Here is a 25,632-nt window from a genome sequence, read left to right on the forward strand (position 1 = left end):
CGTTCTACCTATGGAAAAAACTGAAACAATCTAGTCGATTAAGACATAGTTATATTGCGTTCACGACATTATTGTATGGTGTTCAGGTCGTTCTGCATTAGTTAAGTAAGACAAGTATATTTAAGTAAACCACATATTGTATTCACGTTTATTATTTTTTTTTTGAGTTATCGAATCCAGACATTTTATTTACGTTATCTCATTTTAGGCAACTAAGATTGGCGTTATTAGGTTTACGTATTAGCTATGGAATTGATAATTTATAAGCAGTGGCAAACCGATTGTAAATGAAGGATTCTACCTCGGCAAATAAATATAAATTTAGTTGAAAGAATATGTATCTTTCAAGGGGGGCAGAATGTTGTGTCCAATTTAACTGTATTATCTAAGATCTGATAACCCTGACATCTATACGCGAAGGTCGGGATCGATCTATAATATCGAGCGAAATCAGTATGACGACATTCGTGCAACAAGACACTCGTGCCTCTGTAACGTAGACTGTATTTTGCCAAGGAAATATATAAGAAAAAGTAACGTCTAGATAAAGTGACTTTGACCAAAGATCCCTGACTCCCGAACACTCATACAGGCCGTAACAATACAACCACGGCCCAAACAGTTGCTAATTCTATATTGGTCATTGTAGAAGGCGATTCGTTGTTATTTTCTTTTTGTTTTAGGTATGCTATTAGATAACATTATAATATATTTATAAATAATAACCAATGTAACAATTATTAATAAACTTATTTTGTTGAAACAAATTTATGTAATTAAACAATAGGCTTATACGAGTATAATATGAGTGTTTTTTGATTTATTTTAAATACATATCTTGGTCAAGTACATAATAAAAAAATAATGGGACGTTTTGACAATTACTTTTGTCTCTTCAGCCAATAATAAATTAGATTAAAAATTACAATTCTTAGTCAAACTTACATAAAACAAAACCAAAGTAATGTTGGAAATGTTACTGTTTTTGATATAATATACTGTACGATATAATATACTATAAAATATACACATTATTTTGCATTAAGTGGAATTAAATTAAATTAAGGAAAATACACTGATTATTGATTTACCAGCAGTTATATAATTTCATCATAAAAGTCATTATAACCGATTATGAGAAAGAGTCTAAAAAGTATCACACATGTGTTTATCAGTGTTTAGTAAAAAATCAATGGAATAAATAATTTATATTAAATATTTATATAATGAAATTTTCATTTTTATAATTAAATTTCAAACCGTCTCAAGTAAGTTTAATTTTGTATTATGTAACAAAGATTTTTGAATATGTAACGTAAAATTACATTTACAAATAAACACTTTCAATTTACGTACACGCAGGCACGAACTCAACTGTTACAAAGAATCTATCAAGAGGCGTGAAGAAACATTAATTCGATTAGTGTATCTGAATCGTTGAGAAGATCACATGACACATTGGTAGCTACTGATCACTAGTCGAGAATCACGTAAAAGCCGATCAAGTACAAACATCAAATGCAAGAAGAGAAAATTATTATGTTAAAAAAGTTAAAAACATTATGTGTTTTATTGAAAGTGTTAATACTAATGAGAGTAGCCATCGCGACTTTGTCGGGAAATCTGGAGGATGATGTAACTCTGGTAAGTTTTCAGAAAAGTATTTTCATGTACTCCGATCTAATTTCGCTGATAAGAAATTTTTTTCACAAAGAAAATTAAATATATAAATTGCAGATAGATTACTTGTTGTTAATTGTTTTAAGAATCGTATTTAATTAAGAGTTCTAATGATATAAAAAACCATAAATAAAATTTGTTAATTTTTTTATCACACATTTAAAAATCCATGTTATATAATTAAACTTATTTAAGACGGTATAAAATTTAATGGTATGAACATGAGAATTTTTTAATATAAATATTTAATATAAATTAATTATTCCATGCTAAACATTGATAAAAATTTTTTCTATTTAATGATATTTTAATGTAAATAATCAAAATCATTGAGTTAAAATAAATTGTACTTGTGCGTAACAAAACAGCTACTAAATTCAAAGAAGATCAGTGGAATTTCAAAAATTGACCTTCAATTAGGGCCAATAAATAAATCAATATACGCAACAACTGTCATTCGCTATACGCATTCATATGCTATTCTTTATTTATTATAATTTCTAATGTTTTTTATTAAAAATAATGCAAAGTATTATATTATAAAAATATTTATTTTAAAATACATTTTGCAATATATAATTTGTTAAATACAAAATATGTTGAATACGTAATAATGCGAATGCAAATAATGGATGGATCAATGTAAGTGAAGTAAAATAATCCGCGGTTTTAAAAGTAGATTATTTACAAGCTTCATGCGATTTCTAACGTATTTCTAAACTGAAAGTTATTTCAAATTGTTAATAGTAGATATTTATTCGCATGTTCATTAATTTTGTTATTTAGAATTTTGCTTTTTCATTACTTTATCGATTTATATTCATTTGCGAAATACTATCCAATTGCTCATGTATTTATCAAACTATTCCACGGGCTCTTACAAACTATACAATGTATATTTTTCAACAGAATATATCAGCCTCCGAAATCAATGATCACTTCATGTTATCAAATATTTCTTCTAACTACATAAATGAAGCCGGTAAGAGTTGATTTGCAAGCATGTCTACAATCTTAAGATTTACTGATAAATTGAAACAAAAAGTATATTCTTTCTATCTTATATATATAAGATGTTATTAAAATAAAATTGAATTATAAAAAAGTTATGTAATAATTTAACTTTTCAAATTCAAGAAAATTAAATTTAAATGATAATTAAATCTAAAGAAATATCTAATAATAAAAAGAATGTAAATAAAAATTATATTGTTAAGAGGAGAAAAAAAGTTAAAGTTAATCTCATTATTTCGCTAGAAGCAGCCACACATCTTATATTTATTAATTCTAAGTCAATAATCAATAAAATTTTGATAAACGATAAACGCATTACAATGCCGTTAAAAGACTTCTATTTGTTATAACATGCATGTTTGTTTTCTTTGAAAGATTTTTATTTTATAATAGGATTTTCTTTGCTTTTGCTTAATAATAATAATTATGTGTTTTTCTAAGTTTTAAAAACAAAAATTAATATTAGAGAAATGTGTGAAATCTTCAATTATTTGTCATGAGCTATACTATTTTTTTATTAATGATTCAAGAAATTATTCCATTTTATCTTTTTTCAATTTTTAAAATCATAATTCTTATATATAATTGTGATATAATATGTACAATTTTAAAATCTCTAAAAAGATTTAATTATATGTATACTGTAGATTTTTTCATATAATTACACAAAATTTAAGAATCTGCAGACATAGTTCCAAGCAAGCCAACATTTCCCAGGGCATTCGTGGATTTTGGCAACAGATTAATAGTGAAAGACAACATTTCTGTGACATTTAGGTAAGAAATATAAATTTTTATTTTGTTATATGTACATATAAAGAATATTTCTGTCAGAAAATCACTAAGAATAAAAAGAAACATCTTTCTTTCACAGATGGAATCAACCTGAATTTACAAACGGAGAGATACAAAAATACAGGATTCAGTATTGTTTTATTGAAAACCTAAAGACAATTATACGTGTCGCCAATATTTCAGCTAAACAACACATATTGCAATACAAAGCATATAATTTAAAACCTGATACAATGTATTACTTTAAAGTACAAGCACATAATGAAGCTGGTGCCGGACTTTACACAAACTTCATCAATGTGTCTACAACGCATGAGAATCCGATACCTCTATTATTGACTTTGCGGAGTCATATGGAAGTATTAGATGTGGATTTACAGATCAGCTTTGCGCTTAAAGAATACAATGCAAAAGAAGTTGCTTACTCAGAATTGGAACGTAAAATTTATTGGAACAATGATAATTTTGAACTAATGACATGCGATCTTTATCTAAGCGCAACCGAAATAAAATGTAATTATACAAAAATAATGGATCTCGACAATTCTGTGCATTCTCTCTGCATCGATTGGGTGGCAAGAAATCTTTATTGGTTACAATATGATAATATCGACCAGACGAATGTTATGAAGCTGGACTTAACATTGTGGCAAAATGGAATAGTCAAATACGATATTATTCTACAGAGAAATGAATATATTTCGTTCTTAAATGTACTGCCGTTTACAGGGTACATTAAATTTTATCTATCTAAAAAAAATTAATAACTTAATTTCTTTTATAATGAACAAGTTTGCGAAGTGTGACTAAATAAATAGTTTTACACACTTTAATAAATAATATATAGTTCACATAATTAAATAAATAGTCTATATACTCCATCGATTTTATTAAGCATTATATTTACTAACATTAGCGGGTATTACTTATGGTAAAAACGGTTGTAACAGAAGACAAGCGAGTCTCACTGATACACGATAATGTCGCGAATGTTTTAAAAATTTGTTTTATAATTTCTCAATAGATATATACATACATATATATACAGCGTGTTTATTTGAAAAATTTTTACCCTATTTATTTTGTGGCCGATTAATATTTGTGAAAACTACCGAAAGATGTCAATTTTGTTTTCGAGGAGGAGGTATAAATACAACGGTATTACTTCATTGCCTTCGCAGGAGTAGCTATCTCTTCAAAAATTTTAATTGGCAATAGGGGTCAAGTGGCATATCATTTTAAAGGTCTTTTCATTTTCTGTATAACTGCGTTTGTTTTTTTTAATTTGAGTAAATATTTTTCGAGAAATCGTACTAGAAAGTTTCAGGTGTAAAAGTTTCATAAAAATCAGAAAAAAGTTTTAGATGCAAAGATACAATTTAAAGTAAATTTATTTATTTTATTTGGCATCTCCACTCGAGTGGTCATCAAGATCTCTGGATTTAAGTCCTCTGGACTTTTTTCTGTAGGGACACTTAAAATTTGTCGTTTATAAAACACCAGTAGAAAATATGAATGATTTAAGTCAAATTGTATAGGAATGTAGAGCCATTCCAGCAAATATCTTTAAAAATGTTCGCTTAGAGTTTGAGAATCATCTTCATTATTGTGTAGCAAATAACGGAAAACATTTTAAACATTTAAAATAATATATGAAATAATATATGAAATAAATAAATTTACTTTAAATTGTATCTATGCATCTAAAATTATTTTTATGAATTTTTTATACCTCAACTTCCTAGTACGATTTCTCGAAAAATATGCACTCAAATTAAAAAAAAAACAAACGTTTATGGTTGTACAAAGAATCAAAAGACCTTTAAAATGATATGCCACTTGACTTCTATTGCCATTTAAGATTTTTTAAAAGGTAGCTGCCTCTGCGAAGGTGATGATGTAATACCGTTGCATTTATCGTATTTATACGTCCCCCTCCAAAAATAAAATTGAAGTCTTTCGGTATTTTTCGCAAAAATTAATCGGTCACAAAATAAACAGGGTGGAAACTTTTCAAATAAACACGTTGTATATACATATATATATACATATATACATATATATATATATGTATACATATATATATACATATATATATATACATATATACATACATGTGATTATTTGAAATTTTTAAAGTCCTTTGTCAATTTATGATTCTATAATAACTTATGATCTTCAATAAAAATCATATTAAATTATATATATATATATATATATAATTTAATATGATTTTTATTGAAGATCATAAGTTATTATAGAATCATAAATTGACAAAGGACTTTAAAAATTTCAAATAATCACATAGTTTCTGTACATACGTTTGTGACATATAGTTACAATAATGTTTTATAATTTGAAAATAATAATACGTTTTTTCTTTTAGACATATTTATTGGTTGGAAACAAATATGTATGGTGACGATGTGATAATGCAATCGGATTTTAATGGGAAAAATGTAACACCTTCCTTTTTGGAAAACAATTTATGTTCTTGTCCATATAAAAAACAGTTAAAATCATTAACCTTCATGCAGATTGATAATACGAATATTGACAATCCGTTAATTTACTGGATATTTGCAGAACCAAACATTCACTTAATTGCAACAGACATCAATGATTGTAAATGTAACCTGATTTTAGAGACTAAAGATATAAAAACACATTTCCCTTATTTAACAATTGATAAGATAAATCTTTATTTGTACGATGATATCGAGAGAGTAATCTATATTTTAGAAAAAAAATATGCCCTTCTCGAAAGCAAAGAAAACGCATTTAAATATGTTCAAAAAATAAGTACTTTGCATTCTCCTTTTCTTATATATCAAATCAGAGCTATAAGTGATTCTTTACAACCATATCCCCAGACGAAATGTTTGGTACTTGACATAAAAGAATTTCATTCCAAAGTTATTAATTTTTCGAAAGAAGTGATATTAACCACGAACAGCTTAGTCGTAAATATTCCGGAATTGGTATTCCCCACTAACGGATGTAAAAAATACAACTTACCTACAACTATGTACATGATCTTCGTGAGCTATCAGACCTGTTTGAACAATGATCCTGACAAATTCAACCAATTGTACGTAAAATCGTACGAACAGCATTTTGAAATACAAAATTTAATTCCGCTCACAACGTACACATTGAAATTTGCATTAAGCAATTTCTATATCGACAAGTTATCGATGAACTCGTATTTTGAAAAAGAGATAATACTAAAAACTACTGGCAAACTCAACGCGCCGAAAAATGTGACGGTTCAAGTTTTAACGCCTACTCTGACGATAGTCTATTGGATGTCACCCGAGAACATAAACTGCGCTAACTACGAGGTACATTGGGTATCAACCTTTTTTTCGAATGATATGCGAGAAGCAATTACTCGAGATGAATACGATACACATTTTTTCAATAATTCTGAACGTACGGTAGATGACAAGTTTTTCATGAAAAGTCGTCCGCTGATGCCAGGACAGGAATACTTGATATATGTGCGAGTGTATCCAGTTAATTTCAGCAATTTATTTACGGATAGTTCAAACATAAGTGTCTACATGTATCCAGAACCGAATAATTTGACTTTGAGCGGGTCCAGTGCAAATAGTATAAATATCTCGTGGAATCTCAGCGATAATATAACCCATTATACATTAAAGTACAAGCAAGTTGGAACACAAATATGGAAAATTGCAAACAATACTGAGACGTATAATTATACAGTAAAATTCTCTATAGAAAACTTGCTGCCAGGAATTCTGTATAAATTCTATTTGATCCTGAAATATTGCAATTATAAGGAAGAATTTATATGGCCGCCTGATGGAGAATTTGGTTTTAAAACGCATGGTAATGTAAATGAATACATTATAATATTATGTATTTACATTCTAGAAATGCTTTAATAATTTTTTTAATATTAAAAATTTAATAATAAGGCTTCGTTTTAAGTAAAAATATGTACTTAAAACGAAGACTTTTAATTACTTAGCTTAATTTGCTCTGTTCTTCAATGCCGTAAGCATTTTTAGCCTGCAAGCGAAATTGATATTTCTAATTCTGTAATTACCTTTGACAATTAAAACTTCTTTAATTGACATAAACTCATTCTGTGACTTCTGAGTTGGCACATTGGTTTACGCAATTTTAATGGTACATGCAATTTTGTAGTATCTCATTAAGTAGATATTTTACAAACACTTCGATCATCTTCTTTGTTACAGAAAAATATAATATAAAAGTTTTGCTCTTGGCTACTTTGACAAGACTTTAAAATGTTATCAGTTTATGTATCAGTTAAATTGGAAACCTGTATGAGCTCAGAATTCATAAATAATTTTGAATAAATTGAAAGCTTTAATTGTCAAAAATAATTACAAAATGAATAATCAGACTGATGCAAATAAAGATTGGAATTTATATTATAACTGTACAAAAAATTACTGTGTGTAATTACAAAAGATATGAATTAGATATAACAATTTCGCGTGCAGATTTAAAACGCTTACGAATTTGAAGAATGAAGTAAATTAAGCGAAATTATTGATTTAACAGAATCTAGAAAAATATTTGCTACGTATGATCTAGTAATAATATCAACGGCTATTGGTCTTATCATTGCTGTAATCTGTACTTGCTACTTGTATTATTGTAAGTATATCTGATATAAATTTCAGACTTTAATTGTAAATTATTTTAGATTCAGTATACATATATATAGACAGTTCTGTTAAATTAGTTGAAAATAATTTAAATTTTTAAATGTGTAATATTAATAGTAAGTATATAATAAGCGTTATCTAATAGCACACCGACACCGGACAGAAAGTAGCACAGAACAAGCTTTGTTTTCAACTATGACCAACATTGAATTAGCAACCCTATACGAAATACCTTACGCCGAAATTAATCCGTTGTACACTCCGAGAATACAACATAATCGGAACGAATTTGCGCTGACCGTAGTAAAAAGAAAGCAAATTTCTCTAACAAAGCTTGTAGGTAGTGGTGCGTTTGGAAAGGTAAAAACTAATTTCTTGTTACTTAAATGTATCCTTAAGGACATTTTTTAATTTTTTAATCGGAAAATTTTGAAGTAAAGACACATTTTTTAATACAAATTATTAACAAATCTAAATTGTTCATAATTGGTTAAATAATTAGTTAAATAATTTAATTTTAGCGTGCATTTTATCAATTTGTATTAACTTCAAAATATTGTGCAGGTATTTGAAGGAACCGTCAAGAATTTGGAAGGGTTGGACACAATGCCTGTTGCCATAAAAATGCTACGAAAGAGTGCTTCCTCGCAACAGACAACGGAATTCTTGCGAGAAGCCAAATTTATGAGCCACTTTCGTCACAAACATATTTTAAGATTGCTGGGCATCTGTATGGACGCAGATTCACCATGGCTCATATTAGAATTAATGGAAAGTGACTTACTGAAATATTTGAGAGATAGTCGGACAGTCCAACCGTTAGATTTGCACACTTTACGTCTGCAAGACTTACTCGCTATGTGCGAAGATGTTGCGCGAGGTGTTTGCTACTTAGAAAAAATGCATTTTGTGCATAGAGATCTCGCCTGTCGAAATTGCTTAATATCCTCGAGTAATCGCGAAAATCGTATCGTGAAAATCGGTGATTTTGGACTAGCTAGAGATATTTACAAGAATCAGTATTATCGCATGGTAAAAATACAATTTAATAAAAAAATTAAGATAATATAATTATATGTGTCTCTCTTTTTCTCTCTCTCTCTCTCTCTATATATATATATATATATATATATATACATATGTCCTTCTCGCCATCTTTTTTGCGGCGGGCTGATACTCGCGCTGGATTTGCCGATCTTTGTAAATCAATTTCTCAATAATTATTCCGAAAATCGCAAAATGGTACAAGACTTTTCTATTCCATTTAACCCGCTCTACCTGCACCCGAGAGGTGATACTGTCATTCTGAGACACTCTGTATATATATATATATATATATATATATATATATATATAGAGAGAGAGAGAGAGAGAGAGAGAAATAAATTAATTTAAACTGTACATAATTTTTAATTCAAAAATATATAGATGATTTCAGTAAAAGATTTACTGTGTTAAAATTGTGTTTTAGAAAGGAGAAGCTCTGCTTCCTGTTCGTTGGATGGCACCAGAATCTTTGGTCGACGGAATATTTACCTCACAAAGCGATGTGTGGTCATTCGGAGTGTTACTGTGGGAAATTATGTCATTGGGTGAACAGCCTTACCTTGTCAAAAATAATGATCAAGTATTAGAGTATGTGCGTTCGGGGGGCAAGCTGCCGAAACCTCTCAACTGTCCACTGACATTGTACGAGTTGATGCAGCATTGCTGGAAGGTGGCGAACGATAGACCGAACTTCATGTTTTGTCTCAACAATATTGTATTCCTGAGAAGCAACACAGAAGACGCAATACTGAGCTCAGTGGATATCAGACGTGCAGAGATGAATTAAATCACAATTCTCTAATGTTTATATTATATCATAGAGCAATAAATGCTTGCAAATTGATAAAAAATGTCGATTAAATAATATTGCAGAATAATAAAAATATTGTTTTTACTTTTGTTCATATTTTATAATATATTTACTGTTATATTAAATTATTTGTTTTATTAATTACAGTGATCATGTTAATATATTAAAAGATTATAATATAAACTTTTAATATACAGGGTGTCCCATAAAGATTGAATCAACGTTCGTGAGCAGGTAGAGCGCATTAAACTAAACAGAAAAGTCCTGTACCATTTTGTGATTTTCGGAATAATTATTGAGAAATTAATTTACAAAGATCGACAAATCCGGCGCGAGTATCAGCTCGCCGCAAAAAAAGATGGCGAGAAGGATGGCCCACTGCAAAAAAAATGGCGAGAAGAACGGCCCACCGCTAGGCCGGTCGCTAAATAATAATTGCTAATCTATTGTTCTTAACAACGCTTCTCGTCTATGCCCCTGGTAACCGCGAGAGAATGGCGCCTATTTACGCCGCGCGCGCTTAGCGACCGGCCTTAGGGCCGTCTTTCTCGCCATCTTTTTTGCAGCGAGCTGATACTCGCGCCGGATTTGCCGATCTTTGTAAATTAATTTCTTAATAATTATTCCGAAAATCGCAAAATGGTATAGGACTTTTCTGTTCAGTTTAATGCGCTCTACCTGCTCACGAACGTTGATTCAATCTTTATGGGACACTCTGTATACATGCTGATATCGTAATGGTTCTTTAATACACAAATATGACAAAAGTTAAAGCAAATATGTGGCAAGTCATAAATGACTTATTATAAGTAATATTTACAAAAAAAAATTTTTGTGAATAATTTGTTATTTATGCAAACTGATAATACGAGTATGAGTATGGCTTATTTTATGAAGACAATTTTTTATTTAGAAATAAGTTTTTCATAGTTACACTACTTGATTTCGTCAGATTTTACATAATAATAAAATTTATGTATTATAAATTTTATCTTATCTTGTTACGTTTCTTGTTATATGTATTTAAGGATGTTTAGTATTTATTTTTTAAAATATAGGAATTTAATAAAATTTACACAAATTGTTCTGATACATATTCAGAAACTTATAAAAAAACCTGGAGTTGACTCACTGAAGCAATCAAAAGTTATAAGGATTTTAATTTGCAATGAATTTACCCGTCGATTTATTATAAATATAATTATTTTGTGGATCTAATTATAAGTAAAAGTATTAATATAATTATAAATATAATTATTTACATAAATAAGTATAAATATTATTATTTTTGTCCTTTTTAGTCCTTAAATTGATACGATTACAGATTTTCTATCTTATAAAAAACCTGTGATCATGTTGATTTAAGAGCTAAATTAGATAGAAATAATAATAAGAATTTATTAAAAATTTGCAAAATATAGTTTAAATATAGAGGAAATATTTGATCAGATAATTTTGGTCAAGTACTGACTAGTTTAAAAGATATTGAATATAATTTTCTCAATTTCGTTCTATTATCCGAGATGACATATTATTTATTGTGAAAACATGGCAACATAGCATTCAGCTGAGCCTTCTTTTGACATTTTAAATAACCTATCTTTTCATCTAAAGAAGCCTCTATATACAAACGTGTAAGCGAGAAGCGACTAGGCCTCATATGTCAATTTGCAATTTGACCAACTTATAAAAAATTACCATGTTGCCACATTTCTTTCTTCTCGGAGAAATGACAAATTATTAAATTTATCAAAGAAATAGATAAAAATCTTCTATATTTTGTCATTATTTACTATTATAATATTTATTCTGACATTTTAAATTACTCTGTAAGAGTAAATTCTTTTATTTTTATAATTCAAATTTTGTGCTGTAATGTTGAAATCGAGGTACCGTCAATGATAAAAGTTTCTCATTATAATTTAAGAAACACGAAAATTGTCCGAAAAAAAGCAACAGAAGTTCGAAAATACATTTCTACACTCTAGCTATGAATAAATAATAAGATTTTATGCAATCTTTATAATAATCATATATTAAGATATATGAGAAAAGTATATATTCGTCAATTTCGACTACTTTTTGCTCCGATTGTAGGTGCTAAACATCCTTAACTCTTTAATGTACAGGAATACATTTGCGCGAGTATAAACACATATCAAGAAGAAACTGTCCATTGTTACGAGTCGTTTGGATTCAGCAACTAAAAGTATGCTTTTCGATTGTAGCCATAGAGTATTCCTTTCAAAGTTTCGTCGTTTAGCGACTGCATCAGAGAGTTATCTCTTATGGTTGCGCACTTATATAAATGGGGATTGATCAATTTTTTTTAAATAACTTTTTTAATAATAATTATATTATACCTTTTTTTAATAATTATTACGAAAATCATAAAATAATAAAGGACTTTTTTTTGCGATTTAACTTGATCTGTACATACACGAGAAGAGATACGGTTATTATAAGGTACTTTGTATATATTACGAAATAAAAAAATAGATTAAAAAATAATTTGAAATTTTATACATATATTTATAATTTTTCTATAATACGTATCTGGCATAAAAACCTGAATGGTTTTCAAATTAATAATAATATAAAGCAAATTTTTATAATAAGTAATTTCACTATGTAAATATATGGAACAATGTGTGTCACCTATAAACATAAAAGTAAGACATAAGTATGTGTTTATTTAGTTTTAAATTAACATCATTAAAATGGTTTCTACTTTTTGGAACACATTCTTATAGTTTAACCTAGTCTAAAAGTTTTGCATTGTGCATCGCACTATATCTTGAAGTATTGACACAATTTCCTGACGAGTAAAATTTTTAAATTTTCTGGGATGTATGATTTAATGATGAATACTTTTTAAGGTTTTAATGACGTTTTTTCTAAAAGTAAAAAAACAATTACTTATGCTTTGCTTATACATATGTTTATAAATAACATGCACTTTCTATATATTTACATAATGAATTTTGTTAATGTTGAAATTGGCTTTATAATTACATGGAACTGGAATAAAGCTACCGCTCAAAAATCGAATTTTTTAATGAACATTTATATTATAATAACTGCAAACATATAATAATTAAATAAGTACATTTACTACTTCAAAAACATAAAAATTACATCTACATGATGGATGATAAATTTTTTTTTTACACAGCAACAGTTAAAATTTACCTTAAAAAATTTATAATTATACATAAGTAATATCATCCGTTTTTTCAATTATTCATCATTCATAATTCAATCATGTTTTTAATTGAACATTTTGACAAACTACTAAAGATTGATTACACGTGTATAACTTTTCTTGATACAATTAAAGATACTATACAAATTATTTTGTATTAAATATTGTTAAGAAAAATACCCTACTTTTTATCAGCAAATTTACAATTTGATCATAAAATAATTATGATTGATTATAAGAAAGAGTCTCAAAAAGTAACATATCCAAGGATAAATATTCAATTTACATACACAGAGAAGACAGGCATGAATGCGACATGTTAGAAAGCATCTATCAAGAAACATGAAGATATATTGATTCGATTAGTGTATCTGATTCATTGAGAAGATGGTGTAAAATATTGATAGCTGTTGGTCACTACTAGTCGAGAATAACGTCAAAGGCGATCGAGTACAAACATTTAAAAGAAAAAATATTATTATGTTAAAAATGTTAAAAATATTATGTGTTTTATTGAAAGTGTTAATGTTTACGAAAGTGATTTGTTTCGAGGAAAGTATTTTTATGTATTTTCTCTGATTTAATTTTATGCCAATAAGAGATTTTAACACAAAGAAAATTAAATGTGATAAATTGTAGATAATAGATTACTTATTTTAATGATTGTACTTATAATTAAAGATATTTTAACGATATAAAAAGACATAAAATTTGTTGATTTTGCGTCACACATTTAAAAGTCAATATTATATAATACAAAATTAATTGAGACAGAATATTAAAATTTAAATGTAAAAGTAAAAATTTTTTAATATAAATTATTAACATAAATTATTTCATTTATTCTTTGCTACACTGTTATATTAAACACACATGTGATACTTTTGTTAAACATAATTTTTTATTAATTTAAAAATTTTTTTGTTTTTCTTTATATACCTATTTGTGTTTATTCATTTTTATGTAAAACTTAAAGTAAATTATTGTTTATTTAATAATATTTTAATGTAGAAAATTCATTTCTTTGAGTTAAAATAAATTACGTCACGCAACAGCTATTAAATTTAAAGTAGAAAATCGGTACAGAAAAATTTTAAATTGGTCTTCATCAATTAGGATCAATAGACAACTCAATATGCGCAACAGCTGTCACTTGCTATATGCATATTTATTTGCTATTTTTTACTTATTGTATTTTTTTCACTAAAGATAATGCAAACATTATATATAATATTTATTTGAAAACACATGTTAAATATATAATTTGTGAAATATTAAATATATTGAATACACATTAACACGAATGTAAATAATGGACAGATCGACGTAAGTGAAGCAAAATAATCCGCCGTATAAAGTAAATTATTTACAAATTGAACGTGATTTCTAACGCATTTCTAACAAAGCTAAAAATTGCTTTAAAATGTTATGAATATGTATTTATGGCATATTTATTAATTTCTATATTTAGAATTATTTAATTATTTTGTTAATTTATATTCATTTGGGAAACAAATTTATATCTAATTGCCCATTTTTTTTCATGCGATTCAACTTACAAACTATACAATGTATGCTCAACAGGATATCGTCTTCAAGATTAATAATCACTACATATTATTGAACATCTTTTCTGACAATTTGACTATATTAAATAAAACTGGTAAGACTTTATTTGCAGACAATCGTTAAAATCTACTGATAAATTATAATAAAATAAAATGTGTGTATAAAATATTGTCAAAATAAAATTGAGTCACAATAAACTTATAAAAATAATTTAACTTCTTACAAGGAAATAAAAATTAAATCAAAAGAAATATCTCTCAACAACAACAAAAATATAAATAAAAAATTTCATTGTCAAGAATAGAAAATAAGTTAATCTCATTATTTTGCTAGTTACGTTATTTGTAAGCAGTCACGAATCTTACATTTTTAATTCTTAATCAATAATCAGTAAAATTTCAAGAAATAATAAACGCACTGTAACCGCATTGAAAGATTTCTATTCATTATAACATAATATTTTTCTCTGAAATATTTTTATTTTCTAATAAGATTTTCTTTCTTTTTGCTTAATTACTAATAGTGTGTTTCTAAATCTTGAAAACACAAAATACTTCATATTATTTAATTATTTTGAAAATCAATACTGTGGCCATTGATTAATTTTGTATCATACTCTGTAGCTTATGTTCTTATTTCTCTTTTTATTTAGAAAAATGCTTGTTATCTGAACTTACTTATAATATAGTACTTTTTTATTAATATTTCAAAAACTTTTCCCACTTTATCTTTTTTCAACTATTGAAATCAGAAGTCTTATACATAATTATGATGTATCATGAGATTTTGAAAGCTCTATGAAGATATAATTATATGTATATTCTCGATTCTTTTATATAATTACACAAAGTTTAAAAATCTGCAGACATATTTCCAAGCAAGTCAACATTTCCCAGGGCATTCTTGTATTTTGGCAATAAATTAAACGAGGAAACAACATTTCTGTGACATTTAGAAAAGAAATCTATATCCTTAACTTGTTATATAATTCTTAACTTGTTATGCTTGCATATATGTATACAGGGTGTCCGAAACAGATGGGAACCCTTGAATATTTTGAAAAATATAAGTTTTATCAAAAAAATGTTTCAGACAAAAGTTGTAAGGTTTGAAAAGGTCTATTTACTGAACCTATCAGGTTGACCTTGGATGGTGTCGCCAAAGTCAGACCAAGGTCATCTTGAATTTTTTAAATGGGACACCCGATATATTATTGCATATTCTTGTAGTTTACCTCGAGAGCTTTCCAAAACACTATGATAAAATGTTTTTTCATTAAACACTTTTCGTGTTATAAGGCTTCAAAGTTGCAATATTTTGACATAAAATACAAGATATCTCGTAAAATATTCATTTCTCGATTATTTTACCCTAATACTTTTATGCACAAAATAATGAGACGAATCAATTAGTGTAATTAAAACACATAATTATGTTAAAGTAAAAATGTGTAACTGTTAGTTGCAAATTCAGATTTTTTCTTAAAGATAACTATGTGTTTTAATTACACTAATTGATAGCTCTCGTGAGCCAAATGTCGTAAGAGTTGATCAATCGTATCCGATTATTCTTCTCTAAAGTCAACTGTGATTGGTTAACTCTTCCGACGTCCGATATACGACAACTATTATAGGACTAATTAAAAGAATGCATGCTACAAAAGTCACTTTTTTAGAAATGGAACATAAGATTTACGTGTTTGGGAACAATTCTAAGGAGCTATCGATATGTGAATTTGGTCTAAGTGCAATTAAAAATAATAATTGTACAATAATAATTAACTTCCACTATTTTCGGACAAATCTCAAAATCGATTTGGTGGCAAGAAATCTTTATTGGACGCAACCTAACTATGAAGACAAAACTACGAAGATTATGAAGCTAGATTTAGCATTGTGGCAAACTGGAATAGTCAAATACGATAATATTTTACAAAGGAATAAAAGAATTCAATTTTTAAATGTGCTGCCTTCTTTAGGGTACATTAAATTTCATCCATCTACAGAAATAACTTTGCTATCTTTTAATTAACAAGTTTGCGACATATGATTAATAAATAGTTTTACACACAACGATAAATTTTGTTAAGCATTATATTTACTAACATTAGCAAATGTATAGTACCTACTAAAGAGCAAAGAAAGTTGTAACAGAAGATAAACGTGACTTACCGGTATCACACAGTAATGTCACAAACGTGTTACAATTTGTTTCATAATTTTTCATTAATTTAATATGATTTGTATTAAAAATCATAAATTAAGAAATCATAAATTGACAGAATTATAAAAATTTTAAATAATCACATAGGTTCTGTGCATGCGTGTGTGATATACAGTTACAATAATGTTTTAGAGAATAATATGATTTTTCTTTCAGGTATCTTTACTGGGTGGAAAGAAATTGGTCAACTGATGAATATAAAGTAATGCAATCGGATCTCAATGGGAAAGAAATAAAACCTTTTTACTGGGAAAATATATGTTTCAGTACATATAATTCAGCGGATTTCTATATAGAACAATTTGAAGAAATATACGCCATGAAGATTGACAACACGAATATTGACAAGCCACTAATATATTGGATAGTAAAGAAAGAATCAAAAAATTACTTAATTGTAACAGACATCTATGGTTGTAGATATCATTTGATTTTAACGATTGAATACGATAGTATAGATTCCTTAAAAATTATGATGGACAAGATAAACCTTTACTTGTACGATGAATACGACCAAGACACCTTTTACATTTTAGAAAAAAAGTATGCACTTCTCGAAAGCAAAGAAAACGCATCAAAATATGTTCAAGAAGTTAATATTTCAGATTATTATGTAAGTGAAATCATAGCTATGAGTAATTCTGTACAACCATATCCTTCGACGAGGTGTTTACTACCTGACATAGAAGAATTTCAATCTAAAGTTATTAATTTTTTAAAAGAAAAGACGACAACTACAAACTACAGCATCGTTCTAAACATCCCGGAGTCGGTTCCCGTTGACGGATGTAAGAAATATAACTTAGCCACCACTATATATATCATCTCCGTGAGATATCAAACTTGTTTGAACAATGATCCTGACGAATTTGACGAATTCTACGTGAAAACATACAAACGGCATTACGAAATACAAAATTTAACTCCGCTCACAACGTACAAATTGAAATTTGCATTAAACAATTTCTATGTCGACAAGTTATCAATGGAATTGGAATTTGGCACAGATGTAATATTAGAAACTACCCCTGGCAAGCTCAACGTACCGGAAAATGTGATAGTTCAAGTTCTAACGCCTACTCTGGCGGTAGTCTATTGGATGCCACCGAAAAACATAAACTGCGTGGCAGTAACCTATGAGGTGCATTGGGTTACAACCTTTTTTTCATATAGAGAAGTAATTATTAAACATATATACGACAAACACCCTATCAGTAAATCCGAACGTACAACAGATGGCAAGCATTTCCTGACAAGTCGTCCGCTGATGCCAGGCCAAAAATATTTTGCATATGTGCGTGTATATCCAGTTAATTTCAGCAATTTTTTTAAAGACAGTTTGAAGAAAAGTGTTTACATGTATCCAAAACCAAATAATTTGACTTTGAGCGGGTCCAGTGCAAATAGTATAAATATCTCGTGGAATCTCAGCGATAATATAACCCATTATACATTAAAGTACAAGCAAGTTGGAATGCAAATATGGAAAATTGCAAACAATACTGAGACATATAATTATACAGTAGAATTCTCTATAGAAAACTTGTTGCCAGGAATTCTATATAAATTCTGCTTGATCCTGAGATATTGCAATTACAAGGAAGAATTTAGATGGCCACCTGATGGAGAATTTGATTTTAAAACGCATGGTAAAGTAAATGAATACATTATGGCATCATGTATTTACATTTAAAAAATGTTTTAATAAATTTTTTAAATTAAAGATTAAATAATAAAGCTTTTAAGTAAAAATATGCACATAGAACATAGACTTTTACTTACTTCTTAATTCACTCTATTTTTCGATGCCGTAAGCGTTTTCAGCCCGCAAGCGAAATTGATATTTGCGATTATGTAATTACCTTTGACAATTAAAACTTTCCCAATTGATACGAAATCATTTTGTGATCAATCCTGAGTTGACACAGATTCCTAATTTAACTGATACATGAAATTTTAAAGTCTCGTTAAGTAAATATTCTACAAGCACTTAGAATATCTCCTTTGTTACATAAAAATGTAATATACAAGTTTTAAAAATTACAGTTTTTTAAACTTTTTTTTCGGTTATAGTTACTTGTACGGAAAGAGTTTAAAGTAATGATAAATTTAATAAAATCATTTTTTTTATATTTATTTTATTAAATTGTATATTTGCAGATGACAAGAAATAAAAATAAAAAATTATATTATTTAATACAATGTTTTATTTTATGCATATACATGTGTAAAAGATAACTAAAGTGTGATTAATTTGATGGATTCAGATAGAAGAATTAAGATATAAACGACGTAGAGATAATAATTAACAATAATAATAAAAAATTTAGAACAGTTAAAAAATCTAAAAAAGCATAATGTTATTTTACTTCAAACTAATATTTCTAAAAACTTATTATTAAAAAATTAAACATTTTCAATCGAGCATTAAGTCGTCATATTGATTCAACTATGAAAAACAGATCTATACGTATATAGATTAAGAACCGGAAAAAGAACCGAAAAAAACGGTTAACCGTAAATAATATTATTGGTTCGGTTATAATTTCAGTGTTTTAAATTTTATAAAATTTGGTTTCGGTTTCGGTATCGGTTCATCTAAAAAAAGGGTTACGGAACGGTTTTCGGTTTCAATTCCGGTTCGATCCGGATCCCTGGTAATCACAAAAGACATGAATCAGAAATACTAATTTCGCGTGCGGATTGAAAACACTTAAGGCTTTGCAGAATAGAGTAAATCACACGAAGTTATTGATTTAACAGAGTCCACAGAAATATCTGCTACGGAATATGATCTACTAATAATATCAATAATCCTTGGTTTTGTCATTGCTGTAATTTACACTTGCTACTTGTATTATTGTAAGTATATCTGATATAAATTATAGATTTTAATTGCAAATTATTTTAGATTTAGTATACATGTAGACAGTTTCTATCAAATTAATTTACTCGTTGAAAATGATTTAAAATGTTTAATATTAATAATTTTAAATGCATAATATTAACAGTATATACATATATATAATGTTATCTAATAGTACACCGAAGACGACGTAGCACAGAACAAGTTTTATTTTCAACAATGACCAACATCGAGTTAGCAACTCTGTACGAAATACCTTACGGGCACGTCCAATTCAATACGTTGTACGCTCATAGATTACAATATAATCGGAATGAACTTGCACTGACAGTAGTCGAAAAAAAACAAATTACTCTAATAAAGCTTGTAGGTAGTGGTGCATTTGGAAAGGTAAAAAGACTAATTTCTTCTTACTTAAATGTATTCTTAAAGACTTTTGTTGAGTTTTTAATCATAAAATTTTAAAATAAAGATACATTTTTCAATAAAAATAATTTCAAAATTGAAACTTTAAATGAAAATTTTTTATAAGCAGTTAAATAATCTAAATTTATTTTTAACGTGCATTTTATCGACTTGTATTAATTATAAAATATGTTGCAGGTTTTTCAAGGAACTGTCAAGAATTTGGAAGGAGGGTCGGATACAATGCCAGTCGCCATAAAGATGCTACGAAGTAATGCTTCCTCGTCACAGATAACGGAATTCTTGCGAGAGGCTAAGCTTATGGGCCATTTTCATCACAGACATCTTTTAAGATTGTTGGGCATCTGTATAGATGGGGATTCACCATGGCTCATATTAGAATTAATGGAAGTTGACTTACTGAAATATTTGAGAGAGAGTCGGATATTGTCTCCGTTAGATTTGCACGCTTTGCGTCTGCAAGATTTACTCGCCATGTGTGAAGATATTGCGCGAGGTTGTTGCTACTTAGAAAAACTGCACTTTGTGCATAGAGATCTCGCCTGTCGAAATTGCTTAATATCGTCGAGAAACCGTGAAAATCGCATTGTGAAAATCGGTGATTTTGGACTAGCTAGAGATATTTACAAGAGTCAATATTACCGCATGGTACATATAATTATGTAATAAATAAGAATAAATAAGAAATTATAATTATGAGTTAAAGAAAGAAAATAAATCTTTGTTTTCTATTTTTACATTTTAATAATATTATACATTCGTTAGCGGATTAGAATGTAAAAAAACAAAATATTGTCTATAGAAAAAAAGAACAATTAATTAAACTATACATAATTATTGTTTACAAATATGGATAATTTCAGCAAAAAATTTACTAGGCTAAAATTGTTTTTTTTTAGAAAAGAGAGGGTTTGCTTCCTGTTCGTTGGATGGCACCAGAATCTTTGATAGACGGAATATTTACTTCACAAAGCGATGTTTGGGCATTCGGAGTTGTAATATGGGAAATTATGTCATTGGGTGAGCAACCATATCCTGCCAAAAATAATGACCAAGTATTAGAATATGTGCGTTCAGGAGGTAAATTGTCGAAACCTCTCAATTGTCCACTGACATTATACGAGTTAATGCAACATTGCTGGAATGTGGCAAACGATAGACCAAACTTCGTGTTTTGTCTCAACAATATTGTATCTCTGAGAAACAGCACAGAAGATGCAACACTTGGCTCAGTAGATATTATCAGTGCAGAGGTGAATTAAATCGTAATTCTTTATGTGTTTATCAATGCATAGTGTAATAAGTGTTTGCAAATTGATATAATGTGGATTATAAATATTGCAAAATATGGGAAATAGTGTTTTTACTTTCGTTCATTTTTTATAATATAAATATACATGTATATAAATATGCCACATATACATATGTGTATGCAGTTTTTGGTTATGCTTCCGCATTTTCTTCATTTTAATTTTAATTTTAAATTATTTTTAAATTCAATTTTTATATAATTTTAATCACTTTACAAAAACAAGGCATTTTTGCAACTTGTGTACTTGATTACAGTTAATTAGTATTACATTAGTATTACATATTTATAGAATTTCATCAAAATTAAAGGATAGTATATTAAAGTCTTATTTAAAATTTTTATTTTAATTTAAAAAAAGGAAGATAAAGTAATATGTTCAAATAGTATTCTATATCTTATTGTTATGTAACAAGAAATACATTTTTTTAAGTTATATTTTATTTGTTTATTTTAATTTAAAAACCATCAGGTTTTAATAATTCACTCTTTATAATAAGATTATATATAGTTAAATGAATGCGAATTGCTTGTTTAGTAGGTTAGAAAGAATGATTCTAATCCACTTTTTTCATTAAAGTGAGAGAGAAGCTTTGTGAAGTAAGAGAGCTAGATAAATATCTGAAAGGGGTGGTGTTACAAGAGAGAAGTATGATCATAAATTTATATAAAAAACTAATAAGTTTGTTTTAAGAGAAACGTATTACTATTTTGCCACAAGTTTATGTAAGAAAATTATAAATTATAAGATAAACGTCATAATAATATAAGAAATGCTTTATAAAAATAACATTTATACTTTATATGTTTAGTTATATTATTAATAAAATATTATAACTGTTAAAAGAGTAAAATAAATTAATAAATTATATTTATATTACACGTGCATGTACAGTGACACATTACGCGGGTGTTTTCCGTGCAAAAAGTAGCCAATTAAACACGCAACACACTTCAAGCTTTTTACCGCACGCTACAAGTTCTTTATCGCACGCTTCAAACTCTTTACCACACGCTTCAAATTCTTTACTGCACGCTTCAAGCTCTTTACCGCACGCTACAAGCTTTTACTGCACGCTACAATCGCTACAATCCCTTGAACCCCCCTCGCGACACTTTACTCCCTTAACTACCTTCCGCCCCCCCCCTTTCACTTCTTATGCACTTGTAATATAAAATAGTGTGTGTAAAATGTGCGGGTTATCGATTGTCCATTCGTGGGCAATCGACAACTTCCCGCACTTGTTACATAATATATTTTTACTTAATTAAAATAAAAATTAAAGAATCTAACACTAATTACAGCAATAATTATAATATTAATTTATAACAAATTTCACAATCTAATATCACAAGTTATAACAAAGTATAATTAACAATTTTACATTAAATATTAAATTACCTCTTACACATCAAACTTTTATAAAAGTAAAACTTTAACTTATTTTGATAGTTTTTTAGTAGTAGTAGTAGTAATCGTTTATTGAATCCCCTTAGGGTTATCAACTTTTACATATATACATTTTTATGTAAGCGATAATATAATATTTAAGCGAGTTGTATGTGTTACGTCCTGTCGGCTCCACGTTTTTCCTCCCACGAAATGAACAATAATCGTCCGATCGGTCACAAAAAACGGGTCACGCAATAAAAAAGAACAGTTATTATCAAATAATGTTTAGACCTACTAAAAACGATATCTAAACAAATACCGGAAGGGATCAATAACGAAATCCTCTAAACAACGAAACAGACAAACACAGCTGCATAATCTTAAGAAAGAAACAAATAATGCCGCTACGCACTGTCGGCTCCACGTTTTTCCTCTCACGAAAATGAAGCAATAATCGCCCGACTAATCATAAAAGGGATCGCGCGACGAAAAATATTTTAAAACATTGAAATCGATGTTCAAAGGAAACGACCGGAAAGGATCGATAGTGAGATCCTCTAAATGAATAAATCAACAAACACAGCGGCATAATCCTAAGAAAGAAACAAATAATGCCGCTACGCACTGTCGGCTCCACGTCTTTACCTTCTATAAAGATAAAGCAATAATTGCCCGACCAGTCATAAGAGGGCCGCGGAACGAAAAAAATGTTTTAAACATTGAAATCGATGTTCAAAGAAATGACCGAAAAGGACCGAAAGCGAGATCCCCTAAATAAATAATGGATAAAAACAGCCGCATAATCCCAGGAGATAATCAAATGAAGAATCTCCAAATTTCCTAAGAGGCCGTACAGAGCCCACCAATCAGCAACAATCAAAAATAAGGAGGAGAAGGATCTCACCGAACGACAGCTTTTACACGTCAAAATCTCAAAAATACTCCCGCCCAAATTGTTAACACGCCCTCAAGATTTAATATAAAAAGGGAAGACTCGCGCATTACGATCAATCCAAATTTAAAATCAGTTGACAGTACAACATCAGATTCATTCGGCACAGATTTTTCGGTCGTTCGCTGACTCAAGCAATTCGTCTACACTACGGGAGTTCCGTTTACGTTTTAAAACTTATTAGAGTCAGTGCTCAACAAGACCACTCGCCGAGTAAGACCACAACTGGAGCCACAACTACACCAGCAGTTAAAACGCAACCAATCTGCCCAAATAGTAAGTTTAATTTCCTTCTTTTTTGTTTTTTTTCTCTCATCGTCTCCTTTCCCCTTTATTCAACCTTATTCTTTATTTAAAGTGCCTAAAATCGTGCCGACCCGCCGATTCTCGCGAGCAAATCGAGACAATAGATCGGACGACACGACCGAGAACGAAATCAACAGTTTAGATTCCCCCTTTTTTTCACCGCAGTATTCGCGCTGCTCCACCTCGTTAAAAACCCATCTATTCATAGTTACCCTGAAGTAGATTTTCCTTCCCCATCGTATTCCCCCGTACCCCTTTCACCTTCAGTCATCGATATATCCGATGACTCATCGCCGTCGTCTCCTCTAACATTTTCCGATTCCTCGTCCGTAATCCTCTCGGATAATTCATCGAACCACACGATAGAATTACCCGACTCCTCTTTGGAATACTCTCCAGCAGACTCTGACACCTCTGCGCTCCCCTCCTTAGAATCAAAACTTGCATCCATATCCGATTCCGCTCTCCTCAGCATTATAGATAGCGTCTTCGAAGACATCGACATCGCGCCGTAACACACATAACACCGTTCCCAAATTATTATTATTATTATTTTTTTTTTCTTATTATAAACTATTGTACAAATACCAACCAGAATAAAATCTCTAGACTCGCACTCGTTCCCCTTCTTTTCTGGTTGATGACCTCCGTACTTTTGTAACACCCTCGATCCACACACACAAACACACACACACTCATACAAATAATTCTAAGGCGGATTTGATAATATCAATAAAGTTATATGTATAATGGTAGGGATCAATTGAATAAATGTTAATTTAAAAATTAAATAATTTGAAAATATATACGGCTCCAATATTTACAAATATAAGATATACTCGGCAATGAGAGCCCATGCACGGATGTTGATGCGTAAAGAAACTGCGTAAAGAAATTAATTCTTTTCACGAAAGAATTTTTAATTAGTGCACAGAGCACATATTTAGATTCTCATTTTTGAGACTTCTCTATACCCCCCTAAAGAGATGTAGACGAGAAAAAATATCGGGGCGAAGTCGCTGAATCGGGAATTGAACCCGAGTCTTTCGCTTGCCGGGCGACTGCTCTTACCACTGAGCTATTCAGCTCCACACTGATACTTCTCTCGTCTATTTGTTTATAAACCTATTGATAGATAAACCGAAGAACGCGATTTTTCAGCCCCGCGTGAATTTAATAATTTGAAAATTTTTCTCGTCTACATCTCTTTAGGGGGGTATAGAGGGGTTTTTAGAAGTCTCAAAAATGAGAATCTAAATATGTGCTCTGTGCACTAATTAAAAATTCTTTCGTGAAAAGAATTAATTTCTTTACGCAGTTTCTTTACGCAGTTTCTTTACGCATCAACATCCGCGCATGGGCTCTC

General features: G+C 29.0%; 3 protein-coding genes and 1 non-coding gene across 6 annotated transcripts; 3 read left to right on the forward strand and 1 right to left on the reverse strand.

Moving 5' to 3' along the window:
- Positions 1-320: 320 nt before the first annotated feature.
- LOC140670359 (proto-oncogene tyrosine-protein kinase ROS-like) lies at positions 321-4,968 on the forward strand. Its single transcript, XM_072900920.1, has 6 exons — positions 321-683; positions 1,363-1,644; positions 2,590-2,662; positions 3,372-3,471; positions 3,569-4,219; positions 4,959-4,968. Exons 2-6 carry the CDS (start codon positions 1,519-1,521, stop codon positions 4,966-4,968), a joined length of 960 nt encoding a protein of 319 aa, XP_072757021.1. The 5' UTR covers positions 321-683; positions 1,363-1,518.
- A 917-nt stretch (positions 4,969-5,885) lies between these two features.
- Positions 5,886-10,795, forward strand: LOC140670490 (proto-oncogene tyrosine-protein kinase ROS-like). The gene is made up of 5 exons (XM_072901104.1): positions 5,886-7,347; positions 8,053-8,148; positions 8,305-8,519; positions 8,724-9,191; positions 9,631-10,795. The coding sequence occupies exons 1-5, from the start codon at positions 5,901-5,903 to the stop codon at positions 9,991-9,993; spliced, it is 2,589 nt and encodes an 862-aa protein (XP_072757205.1). The 5' UTR covers positions 5,886-5,900; the 3' UTR covers positions 9,994-10,795.
- Positions 10,796-14,174: 3,379 nt separating this feature from the next.
- LOC140670488 (proto-oncogene tyrosine-protein kinase ROS-like) lies at positions 14,175-22,364 on the forward strand. Of its 3 annotated transcripts, XM_072901100.1 has the most exons (8): positions 14,175-14,885; positions 16,467-16,770; positions 17,171-17,627; positions 17,742-18,663; positions 19,778-19,876; positions 20,056-20,270; positions 20,484-20,954; positions 21,206-22,364. In XM_072901100.1, exons 1-8 carry the CDS (start codon positions 14,792-14,794, stop codon positions 21,566-21,568), a joined length of 2,925 nt encoding a protein of 974 aa, XP_072757201.1. In that variant the 5' UTR covers positions 14,175-14,791; the 3' UTR covers positions 21,569-22,364. The 3 variants fall into 3 exon arrangements, with proteins under 3 accessions (XP_072757201.1, XP_072757200.1, XP_072757202.1); XM_072901099.1 differs by having other exon boundaries at positions 17,171-18,663; XM_072901101.1 differs by lacking the exon at positions 16,467-16,770 and having other exon boundaries at positions 14,798-14,885; positions 17,171-18,663.
- A 2,918-nt stretch (positions 22,365-25,282) lies between these two features.
- On the reverse strand, positions 25,283-25,354 carry Trnaa-ggc (transfer RNA alanine (anticodon GGC)). Its single transcript has one exon. It is a non-coding gene; the product is annotated as a tRNA-Ala (tRNA).
- Positions 25,355-25,632: the final 278 nt, after the last annotated feature.

This window comes from Anoplolepis gracilipes, chromosome 10 (assembly GCF_047496725.1).
Source record: "Anoplolepis gracilipes chromosome 10, ASM4749672v1, whole genome shotgun sequence".
Lineage (NCBI taxonomy): Eukaryota > Metazoa > Arthropoda > Insecta > Hymenoptera > Formicidae > Anoplolepis > Anoplolepis gracilipes.

Excerpts from the sequence above, each read along its gene's own strand:
- LOC140670359 (XM_072900920.1), top strand. The coding sequence starts at position 1,519 with ATGCAAGAAGAGAAAATTATTATGTTAAAAAAGTTAAAAACATTATGT. Across the intron at positions 1,645-2,589 it reads TGGAGGATGATGTAACTCTG|AATATATCAGCCTCCGAAAT; the intron begins GTAAGTTTTCAG and ends ATTTTTCAACAG. Across the intron at positions 2,663-3,371 it reads TAACTACATAAATGAAGCCG|AATCTGCAGACATAGTTCCA; the intron begins GTAAGAGTTGAT and ends ACAAAATTTAAG.
- LOC140670490 (XM_072901104.1), top strand. The coding sequence starts at position 5,901 with ATGTATGGTGACGATGTGATAATGCAATCGGATTTTAATGGGAAAAAT. Across the intron at positions 8,149-8,304 it reads TACTTGCTACTTGTATTATT|CACACCGACACCGGACAGAA; the intron begins GTAAGTATATCT and ends GTTATCTAATAG. Across the intron at positions 9,192-9,630 it reads AGAATCAGTATTATCGCATG|AAAGGAGAAGCTCTGCTTCC; the intron begins GTAAAAATACAA and ends ATTGTGTTTTAG.
- LOC140670488 (XM_072901099.1), top strand. The coding sequence starts at position 14,792 with ATGTATGCTCAACAGGATATCGTCTTCAAGATTAATAATCACTACATA. Across the intron at positions 14,886-16,466 it reads GACTATATTAAATAAAACTG|AAATGGAACATAAGATTTAC; the intron begins GTAAGACTTTAT and ends TCACTTTTTTAG. Across the intron at positions 19,877-20,055 it reads CACTTGCTACTTGTATTATT|TACACCGAAGACGACGTAGC; the intron begins GTAAGTATATCT and ends GTTATCTAATAG.